Here is a 13354-nt window from a genome sequence, read left to right as displayed (position 1 = left end):
CTCCAGTGGCACTTCCAGTTGCAAGCTTTAACAAGCCTGGACCATATTACCATTATACTTAGGATGTAATTTCATTCTTCAAATAGGTGAAGGTTAACTAGTGCACAATGCCTCTCTAATCTTGCTTAGGGAAAGTTAGGTGTGTACTTCTCCATTCATTTAATATGGGGAAGGGAGTCCTAGAAAACTTTGTATATTGAGTTTATAATCTAGGACCGCTGTAGGGTGGGCCCCTTGCTGTTCTTGTACTATACTTTGTCACGGTTTCCTCTCCATCTGAATACAGAAATGAGCATTACAAACTCAGGAAACTGAGTTAAGATAAAAGATATTTTAGTGTTCAGACCCTCTTTTTTTTTTTTCATTTTTTTTTTTTTTAAATGAAAGACACTTTAATATCTCTCTAGAACAGACTTGATGTCTGGGTGCCTAATTATTTCCATAACATGTTTGGATTTATTACATCTGAATTTCCTGCCCCTTTTATGTTGGTTTACATACTTAGTTTTGTCATAGAAAAAACCTAAAGGATACTGTATGTTGCTTCTAATCATTGCCTGAGCAATGCAAAGCAGCTGCTGTGCAGTGGTGAATCTAACCATTATGTATGAGTAAATATAAATTACAAATCCACTTCCAGCATCTGAAAGTGGAATCTTCCAGCTGGCATAAATTTCTCTGAAAGCCATGAGGTATGAAAGCAGGGCTGTGCAGGTCTCATGGAAGACCTTTTCAGAGAGGTCAAGGATTTGGGTGGGGCCTGAAAGAGAGGCTATATTAGAGAGATCACTCCCAATGTTTCTGCTTAAAGGCTCTCCTGGCAGTGGTATCTCAAGACACCAGTGTCCTGATGGGTTTTTCAAACACTTACGCTCAAGCTCACATCTGGCCATGGAACTCTTAAGGAGCTGTAAGCCCTCTTCCCATGAAACTTAACATGCCTGGTCTCTCTTCCCACTGACTGTTTACAACCAATAGAACTGAATATGCAAATTTCCTGTAAAGGAAGGGTTGTGACTACCTGAGTTACTTAAACTATTGACCCAATCCTATTTACACTAAACAAGATGCAATTAATTCAATTGCAATTTAATTTCTTCAAATATAGCCTTTATGCAAGACTGATTTAATGCCAAACGGTTTAAATTATTCTGTAAAAAGCAACAGAGGGTCCTGTGGCACCTTTGAGACTAACAGAAGTATTGGGAGCATAAGCTTTCGTGGGTAAGAACCTCACTTCAGATGCAAGTAATGGAAATCTCCAGAGGCAGGTATAAATCAGTATGGAGAGAACGAGGTTAGTTCAATCAGGGAGGGTGAGGTGCTCTGCTAGCAGTTGAGGTGTGAACACCAAGGGAGGAGAAACTGCTTCTGTAGTTGGAAAGCCATTCACAGTCTTTGTTTAATCCTGATCCGATGGTGTCAAATTTGCAAATGAACTGGAGCTCAGCAGTTTCTCTTTGGAGTCTGGTCCTGAAGTTTTTTTGCTGTAAGATGGCTACCTTTACATCTGCTATTGTGTGGCCAGGGAGGTTGAAGTGTTCTCCTACAGGTTTTTGTATATTGCCATTCCTGGTATCTGACTTGTGTCCATTTATCCTCTTGCGTAGTGACTGTCCAGTTTGGCCAATGTACATAGAGGGGCATTGCTGGCATATGATGGCATATATAACATTGGTGGACGTGCAGGTGAATGATCCGGTGATGTTGTAGCTGATCTGGTTAGGTCCAGTGATGGTGTTGCTGGTGTAGATATGTGGGCAGAGTTGGCATCGAGGTTTGTTGCATGGGTTGGTTCCTGAGTTAGAGTTGTTATGGTGCGGTGCATGGTTGCTGGTGAGAATATGCTTAAGGTTGGCAGGTTGTCTGTGGGCGAGGACTGGCCTGCCTCCCAAGGTCTGTGAAAGTGAGGGATCATTGTCCAGGATGGATTGTAGATCACTGATGATGCGTTGTCTGAGCTCCAGTTCATTTGCAAATTTGACACCATCAGATCAGGATTAAACAAAGACTGTGAATGGCTTTCCAACTACAGAAGCAGTTTCTCCTCCCTTGGTGTTCACACCTCAACTGCTAGCAGAGCACCTCACCCTCCCTGATTGAACTAACCTCGTTCTCTCCATACTGATTTATACCTGCCTCTGGAGATTTCCATTACTTGCATCTGAAGAAGTGAGGTTCTTACCCACGAAAGCTTATGCTCCCAATACTTCTGTTAGTCTCAAAGGTGCCACAGGACCCTCTGTTGCTTTTTACAGATTCAGACTAACACGGCTACCCCTCTGATAAATTATTCTGGAATGACAACAAGTGTTTGTGGAATTTTTTTTAAACTCCATATTAAATTCTAGCTCAATCTAATCAGTGAGTACAGAATTGAGAATGCACATTATCAAGTGTTTTTGGTGGAGAGAAAATCCTGCAAGCCAGTTTTAAGTGGAAAAACCAACTTTTAGAGAAAGGTGGTCTCCATACCACCTCTAAATTCAGTTGAGGCCTGTATGACCTGCAGATACCTCTTAAAGAACATTTGTTGCATGCTTACAGAACTGCATAAATAAAAGTTAGGATTTCAGTCAATTGGGTGATGTGAATTGGTTAGACAGATTCTGGCTCTATTCCCGTCTAGAAAGTATACCACAATGGGAACAGTGGCAGACATTCTTGAATGTAACTATAGGTAAGGATGTGTGTCTGTCACGGACTCTGACTTTTGTAGCACCTGCTGTGGCTGGCTCCTAGGCTGCCCAAGCCAGGCAGTCACTGAGCCAGCAGCAGTTTGGGGGTGCCTGCAGCTCCTAGACTGAGGGGCCAGGGGGCTCTGTGCAGTTCCCCTGTCTGCAGGCACCAGCCCTGCAGCTACCATTGGCTGCGGTTCCTGGCCAACGGGAGCTGCGGAGCCAGAGCTGTGCAGGTAGGCCCCCTCCCCCTAGGAGCTGCAGGGACATGCCGGCTGCTTCCAGGAAGCTGGGTAGGAAGCCTGCCAACCCTCTTCTTCCCCCTCTCCCCCAACACCAGCAGCAGTCCTGGGCTGCACACAGCTGCCCCTCCCCCAGCACCAGCAGGTGGTCCTGGGCCATGTGCTGCCACCTGCCCCCCTGCATCAGTGGGGGTCCCAGGCCACCCCCTGCAGCACCTGTGGTATCCCCAGACCCCTTCCCCACCCCCAAGCATTCCTAGCCCAAGTCTGGGGTATATAGTACAAAAGTCATGGACAAGTCGAAAGCCACGAATTATTTACTACCCATGAGCCATCCATGACTCTTTCTAAAAATACCTGACTAAAATGTAGCCTTAACTACAGGTGTTGGCCTTAAAAGTAAATATAACTTGGCTGTATTCTATTAATGAAGGAGTACCTTAGTAACATGCTGGTACTTCTCAGGTGTGTAGGATAAGGAATGTATTATCTCTAGGCTTACTCCTACTATGCTACAAGGAATGTGAAGTATTAAAGGATGCGTAGCCTCTCACATCCAAACATGTCTTCATCCGCCACACTGCAAGGTGATTGGTTTAGTAACTGGCCTGTCAGAACTAGGTCTAAAACACCAGTTGCTGTAATGGGTTTGTCACACTTATATTTAGGGTTGTACATTATTTCATTTGATCAAGTCATAAAATAGTACCTTGAAGCGAGTTAAGTAGTCATCTTATGAATGTTTAACAAGTTCAAGAGTGAGACTTAAGGTGGGCCACTTGCATCTTCCAAACTCAATAACAGGAGCAGTCATGTACTTCAGCTTGAGAATCTACTGGTGAGCACTGCCAGAAAACAAAGTTATTAACTGAATACCTATTTAATGGCCAGGAACAGTTATACTTAAGTGAAAGTGCATATTCTGTTTGATCCATGTGTATTGCATAGTATCCTTGGAATTTTAAACAAATCAGAGCTCCACAATCCTAGTTTTATTTGTGCTTTGCTTTTCTGTACAAAATCTCTTGGGTGAAAGGAGTTTGGGGCCTGTAGCCCTACATACTGCCTTAACAGCAACCTCTCCCATTGCTGGTATTGAAGTGTGACTTTGTGGTACAGGTCTAAGTACAGCTATGCTATCTCTTTATGAAAAGAGAAATACCAAATTCATGGAAAATCAAGGGAACGTAGAATCAATACAAACTTTATTTTGTGTAAGAAATATTCCATTCAAAGTAATGGTGCATAAAGACAGAGGAATAATGGCATTTGTTTGACAGCTGATGAAGGAACTATAACTATTACAAGATTTGTGTCAATACCACAGAAGTTCAAATTTGTGTTTTTTAAATGTTAAAGATTTGAGATAATTGTTGCAACCTTTGTGCTCCAGAATAAAAAGTTCATCTCTCTCACATTCACACCAGCTTTAACATAATAAATATTACCATTATCTCTTGCATAAGTAACTTAAGTTACAGTACCATACAAAACTTTAGAGTACTAACAGAGGCTTACAGCCAGTATTTACATGGAAAAAAATATTCAGGAATGGTGGACCATGCTGCCTTGACAAGTGGCTGTATGGTGTGTCTGGTTATCCAGACTTGCAAGTTAATGAGGTAGCAGTCTTCAGGTTGTATATTTGGACCAGGGGCTGGAAAGAGTGTCATTCCCAGCCATACAACTGTTAGTGTTGTTAAATGTCAGGATTCTTCTACAAACAAAGTTTGGAGAAAGTTAGTGATTCTGCTAGAACACCAGCAAGATATTTTGTTCTGGATGCAAGATGATGTTCTCTTGTGCTCTAAGAGCAAAGATAGCCAGGACAGCCATTGGATCACATCCTGCCAGCTTTTTTTAAAATGCCCTTGTGTGTTATGTTCTTCTTGACATGCATATTTCCAGCTTCATTGTATAGAAAAAACTGGCCAGCATGAATTTGCTGTAAAGCAGTTCTTTGTAGATCTCCAGTGGAGCAGTCTATTAGAGACTATTGCATGAAGTGATAGCTCCTATCTGAGTAAGAACGTTTGGCTCAAATCAAAGTACCTCATTAAAATAGCACCATTAACGTGATGAAGGATCTGCATTCAATATAAGCCAGAATTTTTGGCAGTGTAGAACCTACCACTGAAGTTGTCTTGAAAAACATAGCACACAGGTTTACAGCTAGACCTTAGCTACTACCAGATTGTTTGCCAACATTTCAAAGATAAAATGCCCCTGTGAAAAGTGACATTCATAATGCAAAGTACAACCCCCTCTGCTTCCTATAGAAATGTATAACCTGTTAAACTGGAGGGTTTTGGGGTGCTCCCACACAAAAGGCAAGAGTATTTTCACCGAACATATGAGCCAAAACCATTTTAAGTTGGAAATGAATTTAAAACAAAGGTGGAGATTATTTCCTTGGGGAGCCTGTTTTAGGTCCATAAAGCACCTATTATGTGGAATCAAGAAGTGGTAGCATGTATCAGTACAGTAGCAAGCACTATTGGCTACCTAACTTGTTTCTGAGAAGATGCAGTATATGTTATGCCCTACTACACACGAGTCTTCAAGGAGAAGTTCTGCTTAACCTTGTCTACATGAATCTATGTGATTTAATATAACAGCTGGATCAAATCTCTTACCTCCATGGTTTAGTGGGATTATTTCTTGTGTATGATACTGATGGAATTGTTGAGAGCGAGATGAAATGCCTGCTGGCCTCCTGTCAGGAGATCTGACAACTCCTGTCAGAGGAACCTAGGAAAAAAAAGAGTAAAACAGTTTGACAAACAAAGTGTGAAAGCTGATGCATGTAATGAGCAAATTCAAATTAATCTCTGAAATACCCATGTACTCTGGGATTTAAACGTAAAGTTTATGGTAACCTTCCACCTACAAAGGCTGGTTTGTTTTAAACAAAATGTCAGACTTGTGGAAAAATGCTTACATGTAAGAGTCCCATACATACAAATAGGTTTCCTATAGCAGAATTTAGCATGAAGGTTATAAATACATAAAGTTTAAGCTGCCACCCCCCACATCCTCCTCATAATAGCACACCGATTTAGTCAGTGGTCAGAAAATAGATCCACATCTCTTGACAGGCAAATTCTTTCCCACAGACTATTCACCTCATGTTGTTCTCAATGGTCAGTTTAGAGGGCCATCTGTGCATTAAGGCGAAGAACCAGGAAGTGTGTATATAAAAGGTTGGTAGCCCCTATTTACAGAAGAAACAGATGTAACTTCCCTGATGGGGCACTCTGATGTAGTAGATATAGGTACAAGAGAGAAATAGCAGAGATGTAGTTTTTACTTCTGATTCAGACATGACTTAATTTGATCTTGAGTAGATAATGTAAACTGTATCTTTGCTTCCTCATCTGTAAAATGGAAGACTGGATATTTGTCTATTTCACGGGGGTACAGTTGGTTACGTCATTGTTTGCCATGTAGCTTTAGAATCTTGTATTGCAATGGTACAAACTTCCTAAACTCTGTAAAACTGGCATGCAGAGTTTAAGTTAACTGTGTCCCTTTATCTAGTGACCTTTTAAAAAGAAGTTAAAGCTGTTTCAGTTCCTATTGCTAATTTTTGTGGATTTGGAGTCACATTCCTGTCTTCTACTATACAGGGAAAGGGGAAAAACTGATAATGCACAAAGTGCACAAATTGAAAAAAACAGACTCCTCCCTCTCCAGTGTTTTGGCTACAATTATCTTAAGAGTTTACTTGTAACCAATATAGGTAGGAAATGTTCAGGCAGAAACTTTTAAGTTGGTATTCCTTTAAGAGCTCCCCAGTTCCTGTTATACACAAATTGCTTTTAATATTAAGTCCAAGAAACAGTAAAGTGATTTAAAACAAATTCCGTTTCAGGCCCAGCCATTTCAGAGTTGGGACAAATCAAAAGGAGTTGAGGAAGAGAACATGGAGTGACTACCATTTTTGTATGCATGCGTTTCAAAACACTTTGTCATATTTGTATTAAACTTTCCAGGACAATTCTGCAGCAGCGTAAGACTATGATTGTGAAAACACTAAGTGCATTAGTGTCTCTTTGGCTATGGCAGGGTGGCCATCAGAGTTGATAGAGCACAATGATTTGAAAATGTGGTACTGCAAAACGCTCTCAAGTGTTACCTGGTTCTGTGTAACATTAAGATCATCATGAAGGGAGGACGTTAGCCCTGATGAGCTTTGGGACAGAAAGAGTGACTCTGTCGCGGTGCTGCTAACTAGTTCATCTAGTGCATCGACTTGTCTCTTTAAGCTGTGCAAGGTGCCCTCCGTTTGTAGTTTTCCTTTAATTAATACTTCCACTTGCTTGGACATGCATTGTCGAAGTTGAGCCTTAATAAAACAGAATAACTAAATTATTTCCTTATATCCAATTTCTGCTTCATTTCTAGGGTTTTTTAATTGATAGGGGAGGTCAGACTATTAACTTTTTTTTTTTAAACATATTATGATGGAAGCGGTTTTGCCTATCTGTCCTGACCATTCAGAAAAGCAATATTTGTATGGTATCTTCTAACATCATAAAACATTACGTAAAGAACAACAGCAGATGTGCGCTAACCAAATTCTTGTTCCATTTGTGATTGTGGCTAGACTTGTATTACAGGCTATCACATTGGTAATGGATTGCATTGTGTAAGTTAACAAAGAATTATTATGACAACATTCACATACAAAAGCCTTTCTGGAAAAGGAAGCATGTTTAAACAACATGAATTTTGAGCAATAAATTATTAATTTACATTGAAAATATACAGTGCCTTCCTCTCCTTCCTTTTCATCCCAATGGAAAGCGCTACGATGTTGCAAAAAGTATTGTATGGTTATTTAAAATGTATAAAATTATGGTTCAAGAACCACAGGAAAAAAAAAAGAATTCACACAATGGAGCCCTACAAGACTTATAAATAAATAAATCCATTATATAGTGTGTGATACAACCTTGAGCCGATCTTCATGGTGACGCAGCTTTTCTCTGAGTGCTTCTCCACGCCACTGTTCATCCTTTAGGAAAAAAGAGAATCATATTCAACAGCCAAAACACACTGTTTTAAATCAGTTTAAAAAAAAAAAAATCTATACCCTGCCATATAGACCACAAATCTAAATATGTAGTGGGACCAATCTTCCATTCCTTTCATATGCAAGTCTTCCATTGAAATCAGTGGAGTTTGGAGTGTGTAAGGAATGCAAGATTGAGTTGATAGTAACCAAAAAGATGTACCAGAAAAATTTAGTTTAGCTCAACTAAGCAATCCAGTTTTAAATCAGAGAGATAGATTACTCTCCAGTTATGCATGTGAGATTGAGAATAGTGAAAGGAAGTATACAAAATATATTATCAAGTGGTCAATCTAAACAAATAGGGCCAAATTTAACCCTGGTGTAGATAGATGCAGTGTTTTGACTGTATTTATAAAGTAATTTTACCATTAAGTGGACTTTGGACAAATCCCTCTTCTCTTCAAATGACAGCTGTCTTTTCTCATTAGCTGCAAATGGAAAGTTCTCTTTTAAGTTTTCTAATTCACACTCCAGACATTCTTTTGCTTCAAAAACAGCTTCCAGATCGTCCAACAGCTCTGGAGGAGATTGGCTTACATCTTTAAGGCCAATTCTAATTTCATCTTTCACCTCCAATTTTAGCATCTTCACTGCATCTTTTATCTCCTTTTGTCTCTTTTCCAAATCTTCCTGAGTTTTAATCTAAATAGCAGTACAAAGACAGATTTATGCTCTAAAGAGGGATGAAATCAAAATGTTGCCATCAAATTTTTGTTAAAAGTTAAAGCACCAGCCTACAGTCTTTTTGCATTAACAACCCACGCCTACTTCTAAAACAAACATTTTCAGTGAAGAGTTATGCATGGTTGTAGATTGCTCTCATTACTGCTTGTTAAAAAGGAACAGGAGTAGCTTTCTAAACAATTCAGATTTGGGCCGTAAGACCAAGCTAAGAAGTTTCATCCTGATGTGTGTATGAGGCATCTGTAATTCAAACAGAAGGGAACTTCTGTCATAGCTGTAAACTACTTCCGAAGTTCCCTTGAGGGGCAGACTGGCAATATTAAAACAAGAACATTCCATTTCCTATCTTCCGTCGGTGGTCCTGAATTGCTGTATAGGTACTGATGAGTGCTTCCGAGAGGAATGCTAAGTCAAAATTAGTGGACTAGGATAGTTCAACCAATACAGCAATTTTATTGGCTGAACATTACAGCTTAATCTAAACTAAATAGTAAAATAAGAGGGAGACTGCATTTTTGTGGGATTACTGCACACTTTTCGAATCTGTGAAGTACAAAAAAAGACAGTGTATCTACGACCTGAAAACTGTAATCATTCTTTAGAAACTGACAAAGTTCTACAGAGATTGTGAAAATTACATCTAAAAATAAAGTCTCATGCATGTATTTAATGGGAATAATTAAAATACGTGACATGACTGACAGTTAATGAGTCTTCAGTTTTTTCCAGAGTTGTAAAGTAATTTTATGGTTTATACTCTACTCTAAAACCTAGCCATGCATCAGTAATTGACGCTGGGCATCAAGAGCACACTCCATTCAAATAAAAGCGGGTTCACAAATCACATCAATTTAATTTCCAAAACCACGGATTATTCTTGAGACAGTTAGTGCCTAATCCTGTAGTCCATGATTTCAATACAAGTTTTGTATAAGTAAGGACTGCAGTATTAGGCCCTCAATAGATTGAGCTGTTTGGACATTTTAAATGCATTTATTCATGCTAATAATAACAGAAGTGAACACAGGCACATTAAAAATGAAAATGAACTTGTTTATAAAATACATAATTTCCATGCAAAAACTTCCCATTGAAAAAAATGGAATTAGGGTTAGGTACTAGACTATACCTGTGACTTGAGATCCAAATAATCCTGTTGGATCTCGCCCAGCTCCTTAATCAGGCGTTTTGCTCGTTCATGATTATCATGTGCCACTCGTTCTATTGATGCCATTTCGTTCTGCAAAAAACTGTTTTCATGCTCTTTTTCCTAAGATATAAATGTGAAAATTGCTGAAACTTTATTTTGTTCCCCTATGGACAAACTCATTTCAGAAAAAAACAAACATACATGTACATATAAAACCATTTATCTGACTTAAAATAGTCTTGTTGTGAACAGTTAGTACACTCTGAATGGGATCAACTAAGAGAGTGTTTGCATGGCATCGTAGGAACAGCAGAGTGTGGGTGGGTGACTTCCGAGCTGATTGCCTGAATTGTATCCTGTAAGCTCAAAAGGACATACAGGATTTTTCTCTCTAAAGAAAAATGCAAAGTAATTAAAATTGTTCTTTTATAGCAACACAATGAAAACATACATTAAGTGCTCTCTCAAGCTGGGTCCTTTGGGTTCTGATTGCTTCCTTCAGACCTCTGATTTGCGTTTCTGCTTTCTTCCTCTCCGACAGGATCTGATCTTGGAGGTGGTTTAACTCAGCCTTTGAGAGTTCCAGTTCTTTCTGGAGGGATAAAAACTCTTGGTTTTTTTCTTGTAACTGTGTTTCTTTTTCTGAGAGTTGATGTCCTGGAATTAAGTTAAAAAAACCACTTGAATCAGCAGAAAGTCAATGTATCCACTCACATTGGGTGTATTGCAGAATCATCGGGGGAAAAGGGGTAACATGCAACAAAAGCTCTAGAAGCCCTTAATTTAAAGGTTTCCGAGTCATTACACATATTGAATCTATTTCCCCATATTAAGTATCCTCACACCTTCTTGTCAATATACTTGTCAACTGTCTAAAATGGACCATCTTGATTATCACTACAAAAGTTTTTTTTTCTCCTGCTGATAATAGCTCATCTTAATTAATTAGCTTCTTACAGTTGGTATGGCAACTTCCACCTTTTCATGTTCTCTGTATGTATATATATATCTTCTTACTATATGTTCCATTCTATGCATCTGATGAAGTGGGCTGTAGCCCACGAAAGCTTATGCTCAAATAAATTTGTTAGTCTCTAAGGTGCCATAAGTACTCCTGTTCCTTAATTTAAAGTTTCTATACACAAAACCCATAGTTTCTTCAGTTTTCAGGGACCCGCAACTTCTCCATACTGCTGTGGTTCTTTTATGGTAGAGAAACTGAGCAAGACTGAAAATGATACTAACTTCTGTTTTATCTTAAAAAAACCCCTCATATTAAACTCTTGCCACTAAAAAACTGCAAGAGGGCACTGAAATGAAATTTCATTGGTCTTTAGTGGTTGAAATTGTATTCAGATGGTGATAATTGGAGAATAATCTAAGTCCCTTTATGAGATCATGAAGTTTCTTTTTCAATCCTATTTCATTTTACAGTTCTTCACACTCATCTTGCTGGTTAACAGAGGACAGCAGGAATCACTTCTGTTATATTCATGCCATCAAGCTCAAATCCTATGAAAATTACTACCATGCAATTTTTCTCATTTTCATGAACACTGGTCTAAACAAACAGTAAAACAACTGGGTCTAGCGAAATCAATCTGGGAACTCTCCATCCCCCAGTAGGGAAGCTCAATCAATATTTATTAAGAATCTGCTTCAGTGGCCTGATCCAAAGCCCAGCAAAGTCAGTAGAAAGACTCCCACTGACTTCCATGGGGTTTGGGTCAGCCCTCATATGCTATCATAGTTATACGCACATAAGAAGTATCTTACTGGTTTTTCTCACTGTTTCTTCCAGTGCTGTATACCAGGTCTCCTCCTTTTCCAGTTTCTCAACCCTTTCTTCTGCCAATCTTACTTTAGCTATTGCCTGCTCAAATTTACTTTGTTGGTCTGTCAGCTCCTGTTCCAAGAGTTGTTTCTGATCTTTCAATTTAGCTGTATACTCTTCTAATTTTTTTTCTTCACACACAATGTCTGCTTTGAGGTGCTGAAGAATCTACAAAGACAGGATGTCAAGTATTAACTTTTGTTGAGACAGTTGGGTAGTATCAGCTCAATAATAGCAAATACCATCACCATAGATTATTAGAAAAAGACGACGGGGGTGTGTGTGTCAGAACTGAGGTCAATTCAACACCATTATCTTCACACTAGCAATCAATTTGAGAGAGACAAAAAATGATTTTCTTTACGAATCTGAGCTAGTGTGAGCTTAGCTTTTCTTTTTCTTGTTCTTAACATTTAAAGGATACCTAGACAAACACATTTCTCCATCATTTAATCCTTCTTTTAATTATGGTACAAAAGTAGCTTCTAATTACTAAGAAAACAGGTAAACCCCATTTTTCTATTTATTTCAAAATTTCCCATGAAATCGTATGTTTTTAGTTTTCTTTTTACATAAAATCTTCAACAAGAGTTCAGTTTCCCTCCAAACTGTACTGCTGCTCATTAGGCTAGATACTACAAAGCTGGATGCTGGTACATGACATTGGTGCTCAGAGTTCTCCTCTATAGACGTTGAGTCTCTCAGACGCATCCAGCCACTGCCAATATCAATGTGGGGCAGCACTGCAATAAGCTAACTGTCGACTCATCAGACCAACACTAATAGCATTCTCCCAGATGCAAAACTGCTGTCCATGAAACACAACTGTTATAAGTGTGATGGTTTATTTCAGTAAAATTGTGGCTTCTACACATGGAAGAAAATAACTAATATGAGAAATTGGTTTTAGTTATCTACTATTATTGTAACACACACAGAGGCCCAGATCTTCATCTGCGGCTGATGAGCACACACAGCAATGGGGTGTGGGAGAGGGATGTAAAATACGGCATTCAATAGAACTGATGTCAAAAGAAAAAAAATTCACAATTAAAAAAATTGATTTTTCAAAATGTATCAAATTCCAAGTAGCTTTATAGCCGGTCAAAATGTGAAAGGGGAAATTTCATTAACATTTTTCCTGGTTTATTTTTAAAATTTTTAAATTGATGTTGAAACTAAAATTTTGATCGTGTCTCAGTTTATCCAAGCTGTGTGCTCCCACGATCCTAAATCAGCAATATGCTTGCTCAATTCCCTGGTGAAGGTCAGAACAGCTTAAGAGCTGCTTTAAATTATGCTAGCTATCAACAGCTGAGGATAAAAGGGTGCAGAGAAACCTCAACAATTATCCATTTTCCCTTGAGATACCATCTATACCTGCAGCCAGAAGAGTAGGTGTGAGGTGGAATAGATACCATGCACCAACCTTCTTCTGCAAAAAGATCCCCTTACAGTGGGATGATCTTCCCATTGCTTTACGAAAACGTTGTTCTGCATTTCAGCACAAAGTGGTCATACCACAGGGAATCTGGCTCTTTGGTATTAATAATGGATTGCCATTTGTTTTGTAGTATAAAAGTTTCTGTTCCAGAACATCAAATCTCATGCTTTATTGCTATTTCTCTCCAAATGAAATTTTAAGAAAATTTAGATAGAAGTATTATATTAAATTGCAAACTCACA

The 13354-nt window shown here is 38.8% G+C and overlaps 1 protein-coding gene across 8 annotated transcripts in view; it reads right to left on the bottom strand.

Annotated features, from left to right (window-relative positions):
• Positions 1–3310: 3310 nt before the first annotated feature.
• Positions 3311–13354, bottom strand: part of CNTRL (centriolin) — a 60561-nt gene continuing 50517 nt past the window's right edge. For 3 of the 8 annotated variants that reach the window (XM_034793659.1, XM_034793662.1, XM_034793665.1), the window contains 8 exons: positions 11611–11836; positions 10286–10491; positions 9814–9954; positions 8367–8642; positions 7878–7940; positions 7059–7268; positions 5557–5671; positions 3311–3765 (listed from right to left, as the gene is read on the bottom strand). In XM_034793659.1, the coding sequence (XP_034649550.1) occupies positions 3740–3765; positions 5557–5671; positions 7059–7268; positions 7878–7940; positions 8367–8642; positions 9814–9954; positions 10286–10491; positions 11611–11836 (1263 nt within the window). In that variant the 3' untranslated portion in view covers positions 3311–3739. Of the gene's footprint in view, positions 3766–4108; positions 4641–5497; positions 5672–7058; positions 7269–7877; positions 7941–8366; positions 8674–9813; positions 9955–10285; positions 10492–11610; positions 11837–13354 lie in introns of those variants that run through there. The other 5 variants (XM_034793658.1, XM_034793657.1, XM_034793660.1 and 2 more) reach the window with 4 other exon arrangements.

The sequence above is a fragment of the Trachemys scripta genome, chromosome 17 (genome assembly GCF_013100865.1).
Source record: "Trachemys scripta elegans isolate TJP31775 chromosome 17, CAS_Tse_1.0, whole genome shotgun sequence".
Classification (NCBI taxonomy): Eukaryota; Metazoa; Chordata; order Testudines; family Emydidae; genus Trachemys; species Trachemys scripta.
Note: the sequence above shows the minus strand (reverse complement) of the source record. Positions and strands in the feature narration are given on the sequence as shown.